At 55.5% G+C, this 15,650-nt stretch overlaps 2 protein-coding genes across 2 annotated transcripts; both read left to right on the top strand.

Moving 5' to 3' along the window:
* Positions 1 to 2: 2 nt before the first annotated feature.
* Positions 3 to 11,690, top strand: SLC25A31 (solute carrier family 25 member 31). Its single transcript, XM_055144818.1, has 6 exons — positions 3 to 742; positions 3,396 to 3,523; positions 4,965 to 5,082; positions 6,549 to 6,703; positions 7,938 to 8,063; positions 11,284 to 11,690. Exons 1-6 carry the CDS (start codon positions 511 to 513, stop codon positions 11,482 to 11,484), a joined length of 960 nt encoding a protein of 319 aa, XP_055000793.1. The 5' UTR covers positions 3 to 510; the 3' UTR covers positions 11,485 to 11,690.
* Positions 11,691 to 15,172: 3,482 nt separating this feature from the next.
* LOC129406462 (acidic proline-rich protein PRP25-like) lies at positions 15,173 to 15,631 on the top strand. Its single transcript, XM_055144246.1, has one exon. The coding sequence runs from the start codon at positions 15,173 to 15,175 to the stop codon at positions 15,629 to 15,631; it is 459 nt and encodes a 152-aa protein (XP_055000221.1).
* Positions 15,632 to 15,650: the final 19 nt, after the last annotated feature.

The raw sequence follows: 15,650 nt of genomic DNA, 5'->3' as shown, positions 1-15,650 counted from the left end.
GACCCTCGCTGCGCCCCCGCGGGCAGCCCCCGGACGGCCGGAGCCGCGGGAGGGACCCCGGCGGGGAGGGCGGGGGCGGGCGCCCGGCCGCCCACGTGGCGCCCCCCGCGGGAGCTCTGGAGGGGCGCCGCGGGACAGACGGACAGAAGGCCCTCCCGGACCAGCGACGCCCGCAGCACGCGGGGAAGGCGCGGGCCAGGGGTCACGTGGTGCCGGGAGGGCGGGGAGGCGCCTGCGCAGCGCCGGCCCAGCGGCGCCCACGCTCTCGCGGCGTCTCCCCCACAGTCTCGCGGCGTCTCCACGGTCTCGCGCCATCGCTCCCATCGTCTCGCGTTGTCGTCCACGATCCCACGTTACTTCCCTCCGGTCTCGCGGCATCTCCCCACCGCGGCCTCGCCTTGTCTCCCACGGTCTCGCGCTGTCCCCGCGGTCTCGCGGCACCTCCCCCGAGTCTCGCGCGGTCTCGGGCGCCTTTCCCGCCGGCCTGAGGCGGTTTGTGGCGCGGCGGCCATGCAGCACGACCCCCCGAAGCGGCGGCCCGAGGCGCGCCTGCTGGACGTGTCGTCCTTCGCCAGGGACCTGCTGGCGGGCGGCGTGGCGGCCGCCGTGTCCAAGACGGCCGTGGCGCCCGTGGAGCGCGTGAAGCTGCTGCTGCAGGTGCAGGCGTCGTCGCGGCAGATCCGGCCCGAGGAGCGCTACAAGGGCATGCTGGACTGCCTGCTGCGGATCCCGCGCGAGCAGGGTGGGCGCCGCGGGGACCCCCGGGAAGGGCAGGGCGGGTAGGGGCGAGGGGGCGGGAGCGCCGGCCCGCAGGGGCCCTGCGTCCCCGGCGTCCCCGGCGCCCCCGCGGGCCGCGGTCAGCGCTCCCACCGGCCGGGCCCCGCCCCTCCGACTCCGGACACTGCGCGCCGTGTTCGGCTCGATGCAGGAGAAGCAGCGGTGGAACCTCGGGCCGAGCTCCTGCGGAGACACATGTGCGCCTCACTCACCCGGCGGTGCTCAGGGGTCACTCCTGGCCCTGCACTCAGGAATCACCCCCGGCGCTGCTCAGCGGACCCTGTGGGATGCTGGGATTCGAACCCGGGTCGGCCGCGTGCAAGGCAAACGCCCTCCCCGCTGTGCTATGGCTCCAGCCCCACTGTGGGTTATTCTGATGGGCTCAGAGGTCTTTGGGTGCAACTTCTAGGGGGTAAAGTGAGGCGCTCTGATGCCTCCTTGCTTTTTTTTCCTTTTCCTTTTTTTTGTTTTTTTAAAATTTTATTGAATCACCAGGGCTGGAGCGATAGCACAGCGGTTGGGCATTCACCTTTCACAAGGCCAACCCGAGTTTGATTCCTCCGCCCCTCTCGGAGAGCCCGGCAAGCTACTGAGAGTATCGCACCCTCAGGGCAGAGCCTGGCAAGCTACCCGTGGTGTATTGGATATGCCAAAAACAGTAACAACAAGTCTCACAATGAGAGACGTTACTGGTGCCCACTCGAACAAATTGATGAGCAACGGGGTGACAGTGACATTGAATCACCATGACAACAGTTACAAAGCTTTCAGGCTTAAGTCTCAGTCATATAATGATCAAACACCCATCCCTTCACCAGTGCCCCTGCCCCTGTTCCCCCACCAAGAACCCCAATATAGCCCCCTCTCACCCCATCCTGCAACTGAGTGGCCAATGATCTTCACTTTATTCTGTCTGTACTTTGGATACATTCAATATTTCAACAGAGAACTCACTATTATTATTATTTGGAATTTTCCCCCAACAACCAAACCTGTTGAAAAGGCATCATTTGATAGCTTGTTTTCCATTCCTGAGAATGAAGATTATAGGAGCTCGCTTTGGATTTCTTTGTTTTAGCTCAGTTTACAGCTTTGGATTTCTGTTGTTTTAGCTCAGCTCATAGTCTAGATGCATTTCTGTAAGTCTCTGGGTGCCAAGATGGGTTAGTAGGCCTCCCAGATCATAGTCTTTAAGGAGCAGAGGGGCCGTGTCGTGCGCAGCGGCTCCGGATCTCATCTGGGCCGAGGGCGTGCCGCTAACACCCCCATCCCGTGATCTCTTGCACGCCACGTCACTACAAGCAAGTACCTCTGGGTTGTGAGTCCTAGAAAATGGCGGACGCCACGTGGACGCTGGTGCTGCTGCCGCTGCTGTCTTCCCCATAGAAAGAAAGCGTTGGGAGAGAGAATCCTTCCCCCTCCCCGGCGGCAAGCGGTCGTAGCTCAGCTCACAGTCTAGATGCATTTCTATAAGTCTCTGGGCGCCAAAATGGGTCAGTAGCCCTCCAGATCATAGTCTTTAAGGAGCAGAGGGGCCGTGTCATGCACGGCTGCTCTGGATCTCATCTGGGCCGAGGGCGGCCTCCTTGCTTTCAAGAGACTCCGTGCCTGGCGGGGTTTTCCGAGATCCACCTCTCTCCTGCTGTCAGGCGCCCCCCAGCCTTTCCTGGTCCCTGCATCCTGGCCTCTCCCCGATCCCCTCTGCTCCACTGACTCATCTCAGGATTCAGTGCCCTTTTATTTGGGAGAGTCTGCTCTCAGCAGCAAGTCAAAGGCTTGGCTGTTCGCTGTTGGCAGAGAGAGACGCTGGCCTCTGTTTCACTCCTGAGCCTGTGAGGAGGCGTTTGCCTCACTCGTCAGCCTTTGTTTGATTCTCACCAGAGAGTCTCCCTTTGTCCCCAGAGGCTGTGGCTCACCAGCTCTGGACATGCAGTCATCCTCGTCCGTGTGACCTGGAGCAACCCTCTTCATCCCCTCCTAGCCTCAGTTCCCAGGAAAAGATTGAGAAACTGGGGCCAGAGTTCCCAGTCAGCACACCGGGACAGTGAGACAGAGAAAGCCACGGTGCACATACTAATCCACGTGGACATACTAGGCATATATTATGTTGTTATGATGTTTTCCATAGGTCTTTGGACATTCAAAGGTTTGGGGGGATTAACATAATTGAGATGTTCATAATGCTTTTTTTTTTTTTGTCTTCAGTGGAAACATAAACTTAATTTTTTTCATGGAGGAAAAACAACACTTTAGACCTATCAAATAGCTAAATCTTCGAAAACTGTTTGGATTGTTTTAACAATAAAATGTGGGGGGCTGGAGTAAGCACGTACCTTGCTTGAAGCTGCCAGCCCAGCTTCAGCACCGTGTGTCTCTGAGTACACCAGATGCAGCCCTGAAGACCCTGTGAGCTACTGCCAGTGCCCATGAGTCCCTCACCCCAGCAGCTGGGGTCCACCCAGTGCCTGGGCACCCCATACCCCAGGGCCCACCCAGCCTCCCAGGGCACAAGCGTTTCAGCATCATATGAAACCGCTGGCCTGATTGAGAACCACTGGGAGACGCCCCCCTGCCAAATGGTAAAGTAGAAATTTAAGTTTATAATGTTTCCTTTGTAGGTTTCTTCAGTTACTGGCGTGGCAATTTGGCAAATGTTATTCGGTATTTTCCCACACAAGCTTTAAACTTTGCTTTTAAGGACAAATACAAACAAATTTTTATGTCTGGAGTTAACAAGGAGAAACAGGTACGTGCATTTTACTCTGACTGGGTCGCGTCGTGCATTTTACTCTGACTGGGTCGCGTCGGCTTTGGCGCTGTGTTGGCGGGAGTTACTGAGGCAGCACAGGAGTCCTCATCCCGACCCTGGCTGTGACCACAGGCCCAGGGTGCTCAGAGTCAGGGTCACCCTCTGTCACTCAGGCGTGGGCACGGCACAGTGCAGATGCTTTTCTCCAGGTGATCACTCGGGCTCTGACAGTCCAATCCTGGCCACCTCTGGCAGAGGTGGGCAAGTTTGTGAGTCTCTTCCCCGCTTCCATTTCCGTCCTCTGCAGAGCGGGTTTGTCAGTGAGCCCACGTGTCCCGAGACCAGCAGGGCGTCTGTGCAGGCCACCACAGCCTGTGGCCTCTCCCGAGTGGCCCGGGAAAAGTGTGGACAGGTGCTGCTCCAAGCCTGCTGTCCAGGGTCGTGTGGGCCAGGGCTGCGGGGGAGCCCAGGCCCGCAGCCCTCAGAGCGACCCTGCCGGCCCTGAGCACCACAGGGGAGCCCCAAGCGAGCAGATGGAAAGCAGAAAGGAAGAGCAGGAAGGAAGAGTCCCGGCCAGGAGAGAACAGTGTCCCCGCCCCTGAGGCCCAGCGCAGACGGCCGACTCCCGGGAAGACCTGACTGGCCCCCCACAGCCGTGCCGGACTCCAGTGCCTCCACCCCCTCCCCTGAGCGGCAGAGAAGAGCGTGGACCCTACGGCTGCTGCCCGGTCCATTCCTGCCCCTTTCGCATCAGTACTGAACGGGTGATCTTTGGGTTGTTTAAGTCGATTCCTATTAGAGCAATGGAGAAACGTGAAAGTATGGCTTCCCCACTCCAAACAGGCACGACTGGCCTCCATAAGCTTTAGTCCAGACTAACTCCTGTTGGGGCTGGCGCGATTGGACAGTGCGGAGGGCACTTGTCCTGCCAGCCTGTACCATGCTCAGTCCCAGGGCCCTGCCAGGAGTGACCCTGGGCGCAGAGCCAGGTCAGAACCAGTAACTTTGAGTGCTGCCAGGTGCCGCCCCAAAACAAAACCCCAGCATTTTGTTATTCAAAAATAAATGCAAACCGATGGTTACTTTGTACTCCCTCCTAACATGGCCTACTCTTCATGGGCCTGAACTAGGGCTTTTACATTTTTTCCATTTGCAATTCTTTTTGCCCAAGAAATTTGTGTGTGGTAGATATAGGTATGCAAATTAAACATCTACTGATAATCATAAATGTATTTTAGAACTAACCTCCTGCAGCCCCACGTTCAGTAGAGCCCACAGTTCAGAACGAGAATGGAAACTGCCAGAGAGGCTCAGGCAGCCAGAGCCCTGCCAGTGCCGGGAGAGCCTGTCCTTCGTGCCTGGCAGAAACCGTTGGCGCATCTGACATAACAGTATCTCAGATGGTGCCCGCCTAGGAACCGTGTTCGTGTTGTTTCAGTTCTGGAGGTGGTTTCTGGCTAACCTGGCTTCTGGTGGTGCTGCCGGAGCAACATCCTTGTGTGTGGTCTATCCCCTGGACTTCGCCCGGACCCGCCTGGGAGTGGACGTCGGGAAAGGTATGGGGCTCAGGGTACTGGCTCTTCTCTCCCTGTGTGGATGGTGTGCCGTGTCTTGAAGAGTTAAGCTGGGTTAAATGTTTGGGACAGTCTGGGTAGTCAGAATGGTAAGAGTTATGGACTCAGAGACGACTCACCTTTCCCTTAAAAAGAAGGCAGGGTTATGGGGCCAGAGCGATAGTACAGCGGGGAGGGCGTTTGCCTTGCGCACGGCCTACCAGAGTTCAGTCCCCAGTTTTCCATATGGTCGCCTGAGCATTGGCAGGAGTAATTCCTGAGTGCAGAGCCAGGAATAACTCCTGAGCAGTGCCGGTGTGACCCAAAAAGTCAAAAACTTAAAGAAAAGAGAACTAGGCTAAGAATGTGGCTTTCTGGACTGGCCTTCCTGACAGACTTGTGAGAACGGGAGTGATGGACCATGAGTGGTTAGCTAAAAGTGCCATGGAAAAATCTGCATAATCTGTCATTTTGGATGCCTGATCAGGGAGAGTATGAAGGGGGCAGTAGTGAGAGCAGGGAGAAACAGACATTGGGCCAGTCGTGTAACTGGAGTCTAGGTTTCCTCATTACTGCCAAGAAGGTGAAACTGACTCTTGGAATTATCTTGACGGGCTGGTAAGAGTTTTTTGGCAGGGTGCTAGGAAGAGCCTGGCAGTCAGGTGCTTGCCTTCTAGATGGCTGAGTCCAGTTTGGTTTCCCCAGCATCACACATCCAGGAATGACCCCTGAGCACAGAGCCAGGCGTAAGCTCTGTACACAGCTGGATGTGACCCAAGAGCAAAACTATTTTTGCAATATGTCAAGGAGTTCTAGGTCAGGAGAAAATAAGACTAAAACCAACACAGAGGAATGCTACCTCATCTGAATTGTTAATGATCCTTTAAGTCACAGGCTTCACTGTATCGCGTCCCACCAGGCTGTGTCTTTTACAAGACGCTCCACCCTCAGAAGATTGCAACTCACGGCAGGGTGCTGGCCTGCATGTTTTAGCAATTGAGTCTTTTTAAGTTATGTATTTGGTTTCCTAGACAGGTCGCTGTCTGAAGCTCCAGCGGCGAGCAGACCCCCAGGCCGCGAGTGCGGGCGGCATAAGCTTAGCTCTCAGTGCAGGGAAGCCTTCGCGGGGACCCAGAGCCACTGTCACGTGCTCTGAGGCAGCTTTCCGTCTTCAGCTCTGTTTACTGGAGCAAACTGTGGACACTTGAATTCCAAAGCACTTTCCAATTTCACCACGTAACTTCCATTGACTTCATTACGTTGTATAATCCAGTCAGATTACTTTTTAAAATTTTTTTTCAAATACTACCTGAGAATTCGTAATTCTTTAAAGGAATTTTGTTTGTAATCCTTTTAGTTAGAAATATTTTTACATGTCAGTTTTTATATTTGAATCTGTAGAATTTTGTTTAATGTACCTTGAACTAATATGTAATATCGCTGATCAGTTTTTAATGGCTTTGTTGTAGGGCCTGAGGAGCGACAGTTCAAGGGTCTCGGGGACTGCATCCTGAAAATAGCAAGATCAGACGGCATTGGGGGCCTGTACCGGGGCTTTGGGGTCTCGGTTCAGGGCATCATTGTGTATCGAGCCTCTTACTTTGGAGCTTATGACACAATTAAGGTGATTTGGAACTTGAGTGGGTCGTGAGTGGGACGGGGCTGTTTCCGTAATCGGTCAAGTGCCCAGCCTCCGTGTGTGCTGCATCATGGAACACAGACTAGATGGTGGAAGGGCAGGTTTCCCAGCTCAGAGACAGAGACACACGGTTCATTCTGCTGCAGGTGAAAGGCAGACTCCTCACTCACGGTCCACAAGAAGGCCGCGCTTTCACTCGGGTGTGGGAACGAGCAGGAGGCCAGGCCTTCGCCAGTGTGTGGACAGCTGCACTAGCTGCCCAGCCCTGCTGTTCGCGATGAGTGCACTGGCCATGCTGGCGTGGGGCAGAAGGATACTCCTGGCTCAGTGCTCAGAGGACAGTTCAGTACCAAGGGTCAAACTGGGCCTGGCCATGTGTGAGGAGACGCCTTAACCCTCCACACTCTCTCTCCAACCCCCAAAAGAAAAAACTTAAATAACACTCCTATAAGTAAGGAGAGATTGCCGTGATGGCCCTGCTCCTACCCTGCAGTCCTCGGGACCTTCCTGCGTGCTTTCTACCTCCCGAGTACTCGGGCAGCTTTGAGTCGCTGCTCTGAAGAGGCCTCCTCGGGCCCGTTCTGGGCCGTGCGCCGGGACGCCACTGTGTCCTCCAGAGAGCTTGAGGCTGACGTCAGTGTCACTAAGATCAGGCTTGAGGGAGGAGAGGAGGGTCCATTCGTGGAGTGGGTCTGGTGGTCCCGTGCACACTGAGCACCGCCAGGTGCGCCCCCTCCCTCAGGCCTACACAAAGGGAGGAAAATGCCCTGGCCTGCGTATCCTGCACCTGGAACCCCGTCTCTGGCACACAGGTGGCACACTCTGACGCTGCACCCACAACTCTCGTCTCTGGCGTGTTTGAGGCTGAGTGAATAAAGTCAGCGCGTTTCTTCCCCCATGCCCCTGCCCGACTGTGTTCCATGGCAGGGGCCACCTGGCCAGAAGCTGCTCCCAGCAGGCAGTCTGCCATCCCCCAGCTCTGAGGGGGAGCCGTCGCTGCCCCCGCCACTGTCACAGCACACAGGTCCTTCGAGCAGCGCCTTGCATGTCCTCCTCGCTCAAGGCTGTGCAGTGTCTCCATCTTCCACAGTGGGTCGCTGCTTCCAGTTGGAGCGTAAGGGCTTGAGCCCTTGGGCCATGTTTGCCCAAGGGCATCTCCTCTGATGTTTAGGAGAGTCTGAAAGCTTAGATGCTTACTTGGTACCTTCTTCTCTTCCAGGGCGTACTGTTCTTATCCAAGGAAACCCCCTTTCTGGTCTCCTTTCTTATTGCTCAAGTTGTGACCACATGCTCCGGGATACTCTCTTATCCCTTTGACACAGTGAGACGACGCATGATGATGCAGGTATTTCACCAAATTGGGTTTTGTTATTTTTGTTTGGGGAGCACGCCCGGCTCTGCGATCAGCGATCAGGGGGCCACGCGTGGTGCCGGGGAAGCCCCTACCCACCGTGCTGTCACTCGGGCCCTTGATTCTCTGTCAGCGGAAGTGAGGTTCCCAGCAGCCCTGGCGTTCGGGTTGGGAGGACTCGGAGGCCCGGGGCTGGCCTGACAGCCCTCTGCAGATCAGGCCTTCCTAGGGTCCTTTTTGCCACTCACGCCTGCGTGGCGTGTGCTGGGGCGTGGAGGCCGTGACGGCACAGGGCAGGACTGAGCGCACCCGTGGCCCGGCTCTGCACGGGCTGTGCCGGAGCGCCAGGAGTGCAGTGCTGGCTGGCTCTGGCACGGCCTCCAGCACGAGCGGGCACCGCATAGGCCCCAGCGGGCACCGCACAGGCCCCAGCGCTTGCTGGGGAGTCGCCCCAGCCCAGGTGACACGTTCTCCAGAGGCAAGTAGAAACCCCGCCAGGGTTCTCAGCCTGGAATCCGCCTCTGGTGACCATGTCACTGTCTGCCCATTCCGCTCTCCGTGTGGTGCTGGAGAGTCCCGCTCTCTCCCGCCTCGCTCGCCTCTGTGGACGGGCCCTGGGCGAAGCCACTGCACTCGGGCTTCTCCAGCCGGTCAGTTCCTCGGGCCCGTGGACTAAGGCCGCACCTGAAGGGCCCTTCCCCATTGGCCTGTGTGTGACCTGCACTTTTCACTGCCTCCCTCCCTCCCTCCCTTGCTCCTTTCTCACTGGCTCTAGTTTAACGCAGAAACATTTTTGTGGGGGGTGGGGTGGGTCTGGGTTGTACCTGGCCATCGTAAGTACTCCTTGCTCTGCTCAGAGGGCCGTAAGCCGTGCTCGGAGTGCAAACTGGGGTGTGGTGCAGGCAGACACCGCACCCCACAGACAGTCTCTCCACCCCCTCCATTGAAAACCTTTGAATGGAAGATTTCAATTTGCGTATAGGATGGATTTCGCAGATGGTACTGAAGTATATTAAATTTCTGGTTTTGATCACTGTTCTTTGGCTATAAGGAAATACTCGTGTTCTAGACCATCACACTTGTATTTTAAGACAAAATGTGGTATCTGCAGCGTGCGTCAGAGTAAGTGAGAAAGTGTCATGTGGGCCTGCGGGCTTTCACGCGCAGGTGTGCAGGGCGGCCAGTGGAGTCTGAGGCACCCCCCACCCCCCGCTGGCTCCCCTGGCTGGAGCGCAGTCGCCATGCCTGGGCTTGGCTCTCAGTTCCCTTCTGAGCAGATGCCCGCGCGGGGTGGGGGCCTCCAGGTACAGCTCAGGGCTTCGAGAGGAGCCTGTGGGCGCCCTGCTGAGCCCCCCGGCACCTTGGGATCTCCCTGTGCTGTCTGTGCAGCCTGTGACCCCACCAGACCCGATTCCAGACGCGGCCTGCGCTACACACTGAAGGGCTTGGTGGTGCTCGCAGTGCCTCCTGCCTACGGGACAGTGCTCAGTGCGCTGAGCTCCCTCGCCGGACAGGGAGTCCTCAGGAAGTAACAGCGTCTCCCCGCCCCCTGCTCTTCGTCAGTGCTTTACGTTTCCTTCTCCTGCCTTTCTGCATGAGCCATTTTCTTGTGTTGTAGTGAGTGTAGGAACGTCCTGCTTTGTGCCTTTCCTTACGAGGAATGCCTTGAACGTTACACCATGTAGTCTGAGCTGTGGGGTCTCGCAGTAATCCCCTAATAGCGTTGTCTCTCTCTGCTCCCCCACCCCACCAGCTTTATTGATTTGTTTCTAATCGGTAAAGTGTTACAGCATTTCAGAGGTATGGCAGCACGTTCTGTGTGCCAACATCGAAGTTCCAGGGCCAGCCCAGCACGGAAAGACCCTCTGCCAGTTCCTCTCATTCACCCACGGCAGCCTTTCGCTGAGTCTCGGAGTCGTGGGGGGCTGGGTAGTTTGTTTCCTTTCTTGTTTTGGAACCACACTCCATGGTGCTCTGGGCTGACTCCTGGCAAGCTCAGGGGACCATAGTGGGGGCCAGGAAGGAACCAGTTTGGGCAGAGTCAAGGTACATGCTCGCCCTGCTGTACTCTCGCTCCTGTCCCTTGACTTTGGGTAGTTTGCTTGAGTTCTTACACACTTCACACCCAGACAGTTCCTGTGGCTTCAGTGACAGTGGCTGGTGATTTCCCTCCACGGCCCTCTGGGACTCCTGTCACAGGCACAGTCTCCTATAGCATGATGTTGAGTCATCCTGCTTTCTCTTTCTCTAGCATATTGTCATATGGAACTAAATGTTTATTGGATGTTTAGTAGAACTCACCTAAAGAAGCCATAGAGAAGTGTAGTTTTCTTTGAGATCATAAATGATGGATTGATTTTCTTTAACGAATGTAGTATTTCCATTTTTCGTAGGCTTTTTGTAAATTATACCTTATGTAATTTTTCAGTTCCAATTTTTAAAAATAATTTGATGTTTTGACTTTTGTTCTTCCTGTTGTGCTATAATTCTATTTTAAAAGTTTGCTCCCTATAAGTGGGTTGCTCATTACTTGCAGCCTTTTCTTTCTGACATTTCCTGATTACTATTCTTCACCACGCAAAGAAAATCTTAGAAATTTATTAAGGGACCCTCAAGCAAAAATACAGTGGATAGGTTGCTTGCATTGTATGTGGCCAACCCAGGTTTGATCCCCAGCATCCCTTATGGTCTCCCTAGCACCACTAGAAGTAATTCCTGAGCCTAGAGCCAGGATTAACCCGAGCATTGCTGGGTGGGAGGGGGAACTTAAGGACTTGTGGTTATCCTTAGGTTTTTAATATTTCTCTGAGGTGTATTTTTATGTAAGCGATTATCTTTTTCAAATTGCTTTTTTGCTACTGTTTCAGCATAGTAAGGCACCATAGTCTGATGCCATCCTCTGGAATGTGTCAGTATGGTCCGTTTTCACTGGACCTTAAAACTAGGAATACTCGGGACTGGAGAGCGAGGACAGTGGGTAAGGCACTTGCCTTGCCTGTCATAGACCCACATCCCAAGCTGTGCCAGCAGTGATCCCTGAGCACAGAGTCAGAAGTAAACTGTGAGCCATCCCGGGTGTGTCCCAAAGGTGTTACAGCAGTCAGTGTAGCCCATTGTCTCCAGAGCTTTAATTCAGGGTCAGGCGTGTCCATCCTAGGGCTTTTCTGTTTGAGCAGCGAGATGCTGAGGCAAGCATGTGTTTGTGTTTCTGCAGAGCGGAGAGGCTGAGCGGCAGTACAGAGGCACCCTGGACTGCTTTGTGAAGATGTACCAGCAGGAGGGTTTCGTTGCATTTTTCCGGGGGGCCTTCTCCAATATCCTTCGTGGTACAGGAGGTGCTTTGGTATTAGTGCTATATGATAAAATTAAAGAATTTCTTCATATTGATACTGGGGGTAGCTCATCAGGAGAATAAATTGAGAAATGCATAAATTTAACTTGAAGAACAGCAAATCACATAGCTGCTGTTTGTATACATTTTGATGTAGTGTTATTACTATCAGCATTTATGCAAAGTGATAATTCTGAAATCGGATTTTTGTCAAGAATTTAAATACTGAAAATTAGAAAAATGTGGACTTTCTACTGTTACTTTAATGAGACGTTTTGCTTATAGGTAGTAATGTGTTCTGTTCACTTAATATCCTTCTCTTTGTGATAAAAATTTAAATGTGCATTAAACTTAAATAAAAGTTTTACAATACTGTTCTTTTAACACGTCTGTTTTGGTAATTAAATGACTTTAGATCAAATGGACAAAGTGTATGTATATATGTATGTTCACACTACGTGTTCTTTTCTGTGTACTTGGAACTAGCTCAGGGTGAGGCCATTGAGGGGATGTGCATTGCGTCACTGAATACAATAGCCAGTATAGGGAAACAACCCAGAGGTCCAGTGATGAATGAAGAAAGGAGTTGTATGTGGAATACTATGCAGCCATAAGAAAAGGTGAAGCCATGCAGTGCACTGCAACCTGGTCAGAACTGGAGGGGTCCTGTGAGCAACAGGGCTGGAGCACGTGGTCCCATCCCTGGCGCAGCACAGCCTCTGAGCACAGCTGGGAGAGCCCTGAAGGCCCCCGTCCCCCTGCACCTCTGGCCCTAGCACGGAACCAGGCAGCAACGTGGACTGAACACACGCCTGAACACTGGGCAGTCTAGAAGGAAGTGGACACTGGATGTCGTCCTAGACCCATCAGCCTCCCTGGAGTAAGTAGGGAAGAAACAGGAACTCTGAACGGCTGTCACTGAGAGTGAGGAAACAGGCACCGTCGTAGAAAGCCTCCCCCAGAAGAAAGTGCCCGGCCCGGTCACGTTGCTAGTGAAGTGTACAAAACATTTCAGGGGCGATAAGACCCAGCCTTCACGGCGTCCCCCAGAGTTGGCGGAGGGGCAGCAGCAACACCCTCAGTCATTTAGGAGGCCAGCCTAGAGTGCGTCAGCCAGTGCGGTTGGCACACGCCAGAGCCAGCGCCGCAGCAGGTCCGCCGAGAGACACGGGCTGCGGCCAGCATCAGGGTGGCAAGACGCAGTCCTGGCTCTCACGGGACAGAAACAAAACCAGTGGGACGAATGACAAACTAAGAGTTAGGGAAGAGAACTGTACTGGCCCCTGCAACCTCTCCCCGCTCGCTCCCTCTCTCTCCCTCTCCCTCTCCCTCTCTCTCTCTCTCTCTCTCTCTCTCGCCCTCTCTCTCTCTCTCTCTCTCTCTCGCCCTCTCTCTCTCTCTCTCTCGCCCTCTCTCTCTCTCCCTCTCTCTCTCTCTCTCTCTCGCCCTCTCTCTCACCCTCTCTCTCTCTCTCTCCCTCTCTCTCTCCCTCTCTCTCTCTCCCTCCCTCTCTCTCTCCTAACAAATTCCTTTAAAAACTATTTTTGCTTCCCTTCAAAATTAAATGAGGGGGCGGGGGCCACCAGGCACTGGGGATGGCCCGCATTGGCCCGCTGCTACCAGACCTGACCTCCCTGCTCTCCCTCGAACCACCCCCACCCCCACCCACGGGGGAAAGGTGTTAAGCCCCAAGCTGTGTTTGGAACCTGCCAGCAGCCCAGCTTCTTCCCTCTTCGGTACCTTGCAGGTTCCAAGTGCCGTGCCCAGGCTCCTGGTTTTACGGGTCAAACTCCCCAAGCAAGTTGGAATGGATGCCAGTGCACCTTACTCGAGAGCTAACATTTTGTTTTTGGTTTAATCAGTCTCTTTACCGGCACCCCCACCGCCAAACACGTCACCTTGATTGGAAGACGAAAAAAACCAACAAAGATCCTGTTGGAGACAATTTGGTACAATGACCCTACTGGCATAAGTATAGAGGATGATATAAATGGAGCAATTGAGATAAAGGAAGTATATCGAGGAACCCTCACTTTTACATCAGTATATCAATCAGTTTTGTTCTATTTAGTTCTTTCTATATTCTGATTAGACCCTCATCAGATAAAATGATAATACAATTTCACAATGTACAAAAGATTTGAGTCAGCACTTCTCCAAAGAAGATAAACCCATGGGCAAATAAACATTAATAGATGTTCAAAAAAAAGATGTCAACAAAAAATTAAATGAGAAGACAACTATATGCTAACAAATGTTGAGAACCCAGGTGAAATAATGCTGTAGCACAGCGGGTAGGGGATTTGCCTTGCACTCGGCCGACCCAGGTTTGATTGCTCTGTCCCTCTCAGAGAGCCCGGCAAGCTACCGAGAGTATCCCACCCACACGGCAGAGCCTGGCAAGATACCCATGGCATATGCGAAATGCCAAAAGCAGTAACAACAAGTCTCACAAGAGACATTACTGGTGCCCACTTGAGCAAATCAATGAACGGGATGATAGTGACAGTGCTAAAATATATATTAAAATGTAAATCAAGCCTGGGAACTGAAGACCCTGAATTTGGCACCCAAATGACTCCCAGACCATTGCCAGGCATAGTCTGTTAGTCCCCAAGCACAGAAGGTATCCTCAAATACGGCTGGGGCACCCCATCACTACGTATGTATGTATATGCATATACATATATATCCATATTGACTAAAGAAATCATAGAAAAAGACTATACCAAACACACAACCAGTGCTCATGAATCTACACAGAAGCTCCAGGGGCTGGCGGGATAGTGCAGTGGGTATGGCACTTGCCTTCACCTGGCAAGCCGGGTCCCTGAGCCAGCCGTGGTGATCCCTGAGCACCTGCAAAAGGAGGATATGTATACTCAGAAGCTCCAGCCAAGATGTTTGAGGTGCTTCTTGCAAAACTTTGCCAGCGGGAAGCTAAAGGGAAACCTCAGCCTCAATGAGACTAGCAAAACCTTCCCACGTTAGTTGAATCATCGATTCAGTTTCAAACCAGTTCGGATGCATACATGGTAAATTAAATAATCATCCGTGGATTCCACTGCCTCTCAGGCTCGTCGGGCCAGCCTCGTCCACCCGGCACGCGGGCGACAGGAGGGCTCTGGAGACCCGCACATGCCAGCTGGGGAGGGCTTGGCCATGTGGGTTAGAGGGTGGCTCTAACTGAGGTCGTGAGCAGCGCCTCCGTGCTGCATCTCAGCCCCCCACTGCTCCTGCGGGCGTGGGCAGCGCGGGGCCCAGGGAAACACGGCCCTCCCCGCGCTGCCTGGTGCTCGGGCAGAGCCTCGGGGCCCGGCTGCAGCTCGTACCCCCGCTGTCTTGGGCAGCGCCCTCCGTGGCCGTCCTGGGCCCGTCCCGAGCGCTCCTGCTGGCCAGGCGCAGCCGGGCCCGGACACAGTGGGGGGAGGTCTGGATCCACTGTGGAAGTTGTTCGGGCATTTGGGGCTTCTTGTTGTCCACCCCCAGAGTGCTCGGGGCTCAGTCCTGGCACAGGGCCCACCGCGTGCACGGTCGGCGCCTCCCCCTGCCCGGCCAGAAGGCCCCCGCGTGCCCCACCGGCCGGTGCTTAGGAACCAGCGAGCAGGAGGGTGGCCCCCGGCTCTGGGCAGCGGTGGGCGCGGCCCGAGGGGTCGCCAGGGTTCGGCCCTGCCCCCCCCCCCGCCCGGCGCAGGGTTCTGAGGGGTCCTCGGCCCTGGCGACGGGCAGTGCCCGGGAACGCGGTGCCCGCGCCCGCCGCGCCCGCCGGGCCATGAACCTCCTCCTCCTGCTGGCCGCGGCGGGCGCGCTGGCCACCGTGGCCGCGGCGGCGCTGGCCACGCTCATGGCCCTGGCCGTGCTGCGCTCGCGGGGCCAGGGCCGCGCCGGGAAGGGCGCCACGGCGGCGCGCTGGGGCCGCCTTAGGGCGCCAGCGACGGAGGGCGGCAGGGGGCGGCGGCCCGCCGCGTGGGGGACCCCCGAGAGGCGCCCCCCGGAGCCGGGGACCCCCGAGAGGAGCCCCCCGGAGCCGGGGACCCCCGACAGGAGCCCGTCGGAGCCGGGGACCCCCGAGACGCCACCCTCGGAGCTGGAGCCCCAGAAGAGGCCCCCCACGGAGCCCGAGCCCCCCAAGGGGCGCCCCCCGAAGCCCGAGCCCCCCAAGGGGCGCCCCCCGGAGCCCGAGCCCCCCAGGGCGCCGGGCCCGCCGCGCCCGCAGCGGCCCCCGGCGTGAGTGCAGCGGGCGCCGAGTC

The sequence above is a fragment of the Sorex araneus genome, chromosome 7 (assembly GCF_027595985.1).
Source record: "Sorex araneus isolate mSorAra2 chromosome 7, mSorAra2.pri, whole genome shotgun sequence".
Lineage (NCBI taxonomy): Eukaryota > Metazoa > Chordata > Mammalia > Eulipotyphla > Soricidae > Sorex > Sorex araneus.
Note: the sequence above shows the minus strand (reverse complement) of the source record. Positions and strands in the feature narration are given on the sequence as shown.

Coding starts and splice junctions, on each gene's coding strand:
- SLC25A31 (XM_055144818.1), top strand. CDS start 511: ATGCAGCACGACCCCCCGAAGCGGCGGCCCGAGGCGCGCCTGCTGGAC. Junction 5,083..6,548: donor GGGAGTGGACGTCGGGAAAG/GTATGGGGCTCA, acceptor GCTTTGTTGTAG/GGCCTGAGGAGCGACAGTTC. Junction 6,704..7,937: donor GAGCTTATGACACAATTAAG/GTGATTTGGAAC, acceptor CTTCTCTTCCAG/GGCGTACTGTTCTTATCCAA.
- LOC129406462 (XM_055144246.1), top strand. CDS start 15,173: ATGAACCTCCTCCTCCTGCTGGCCGCGGCGGGCGCGCTGGCCACCGTG.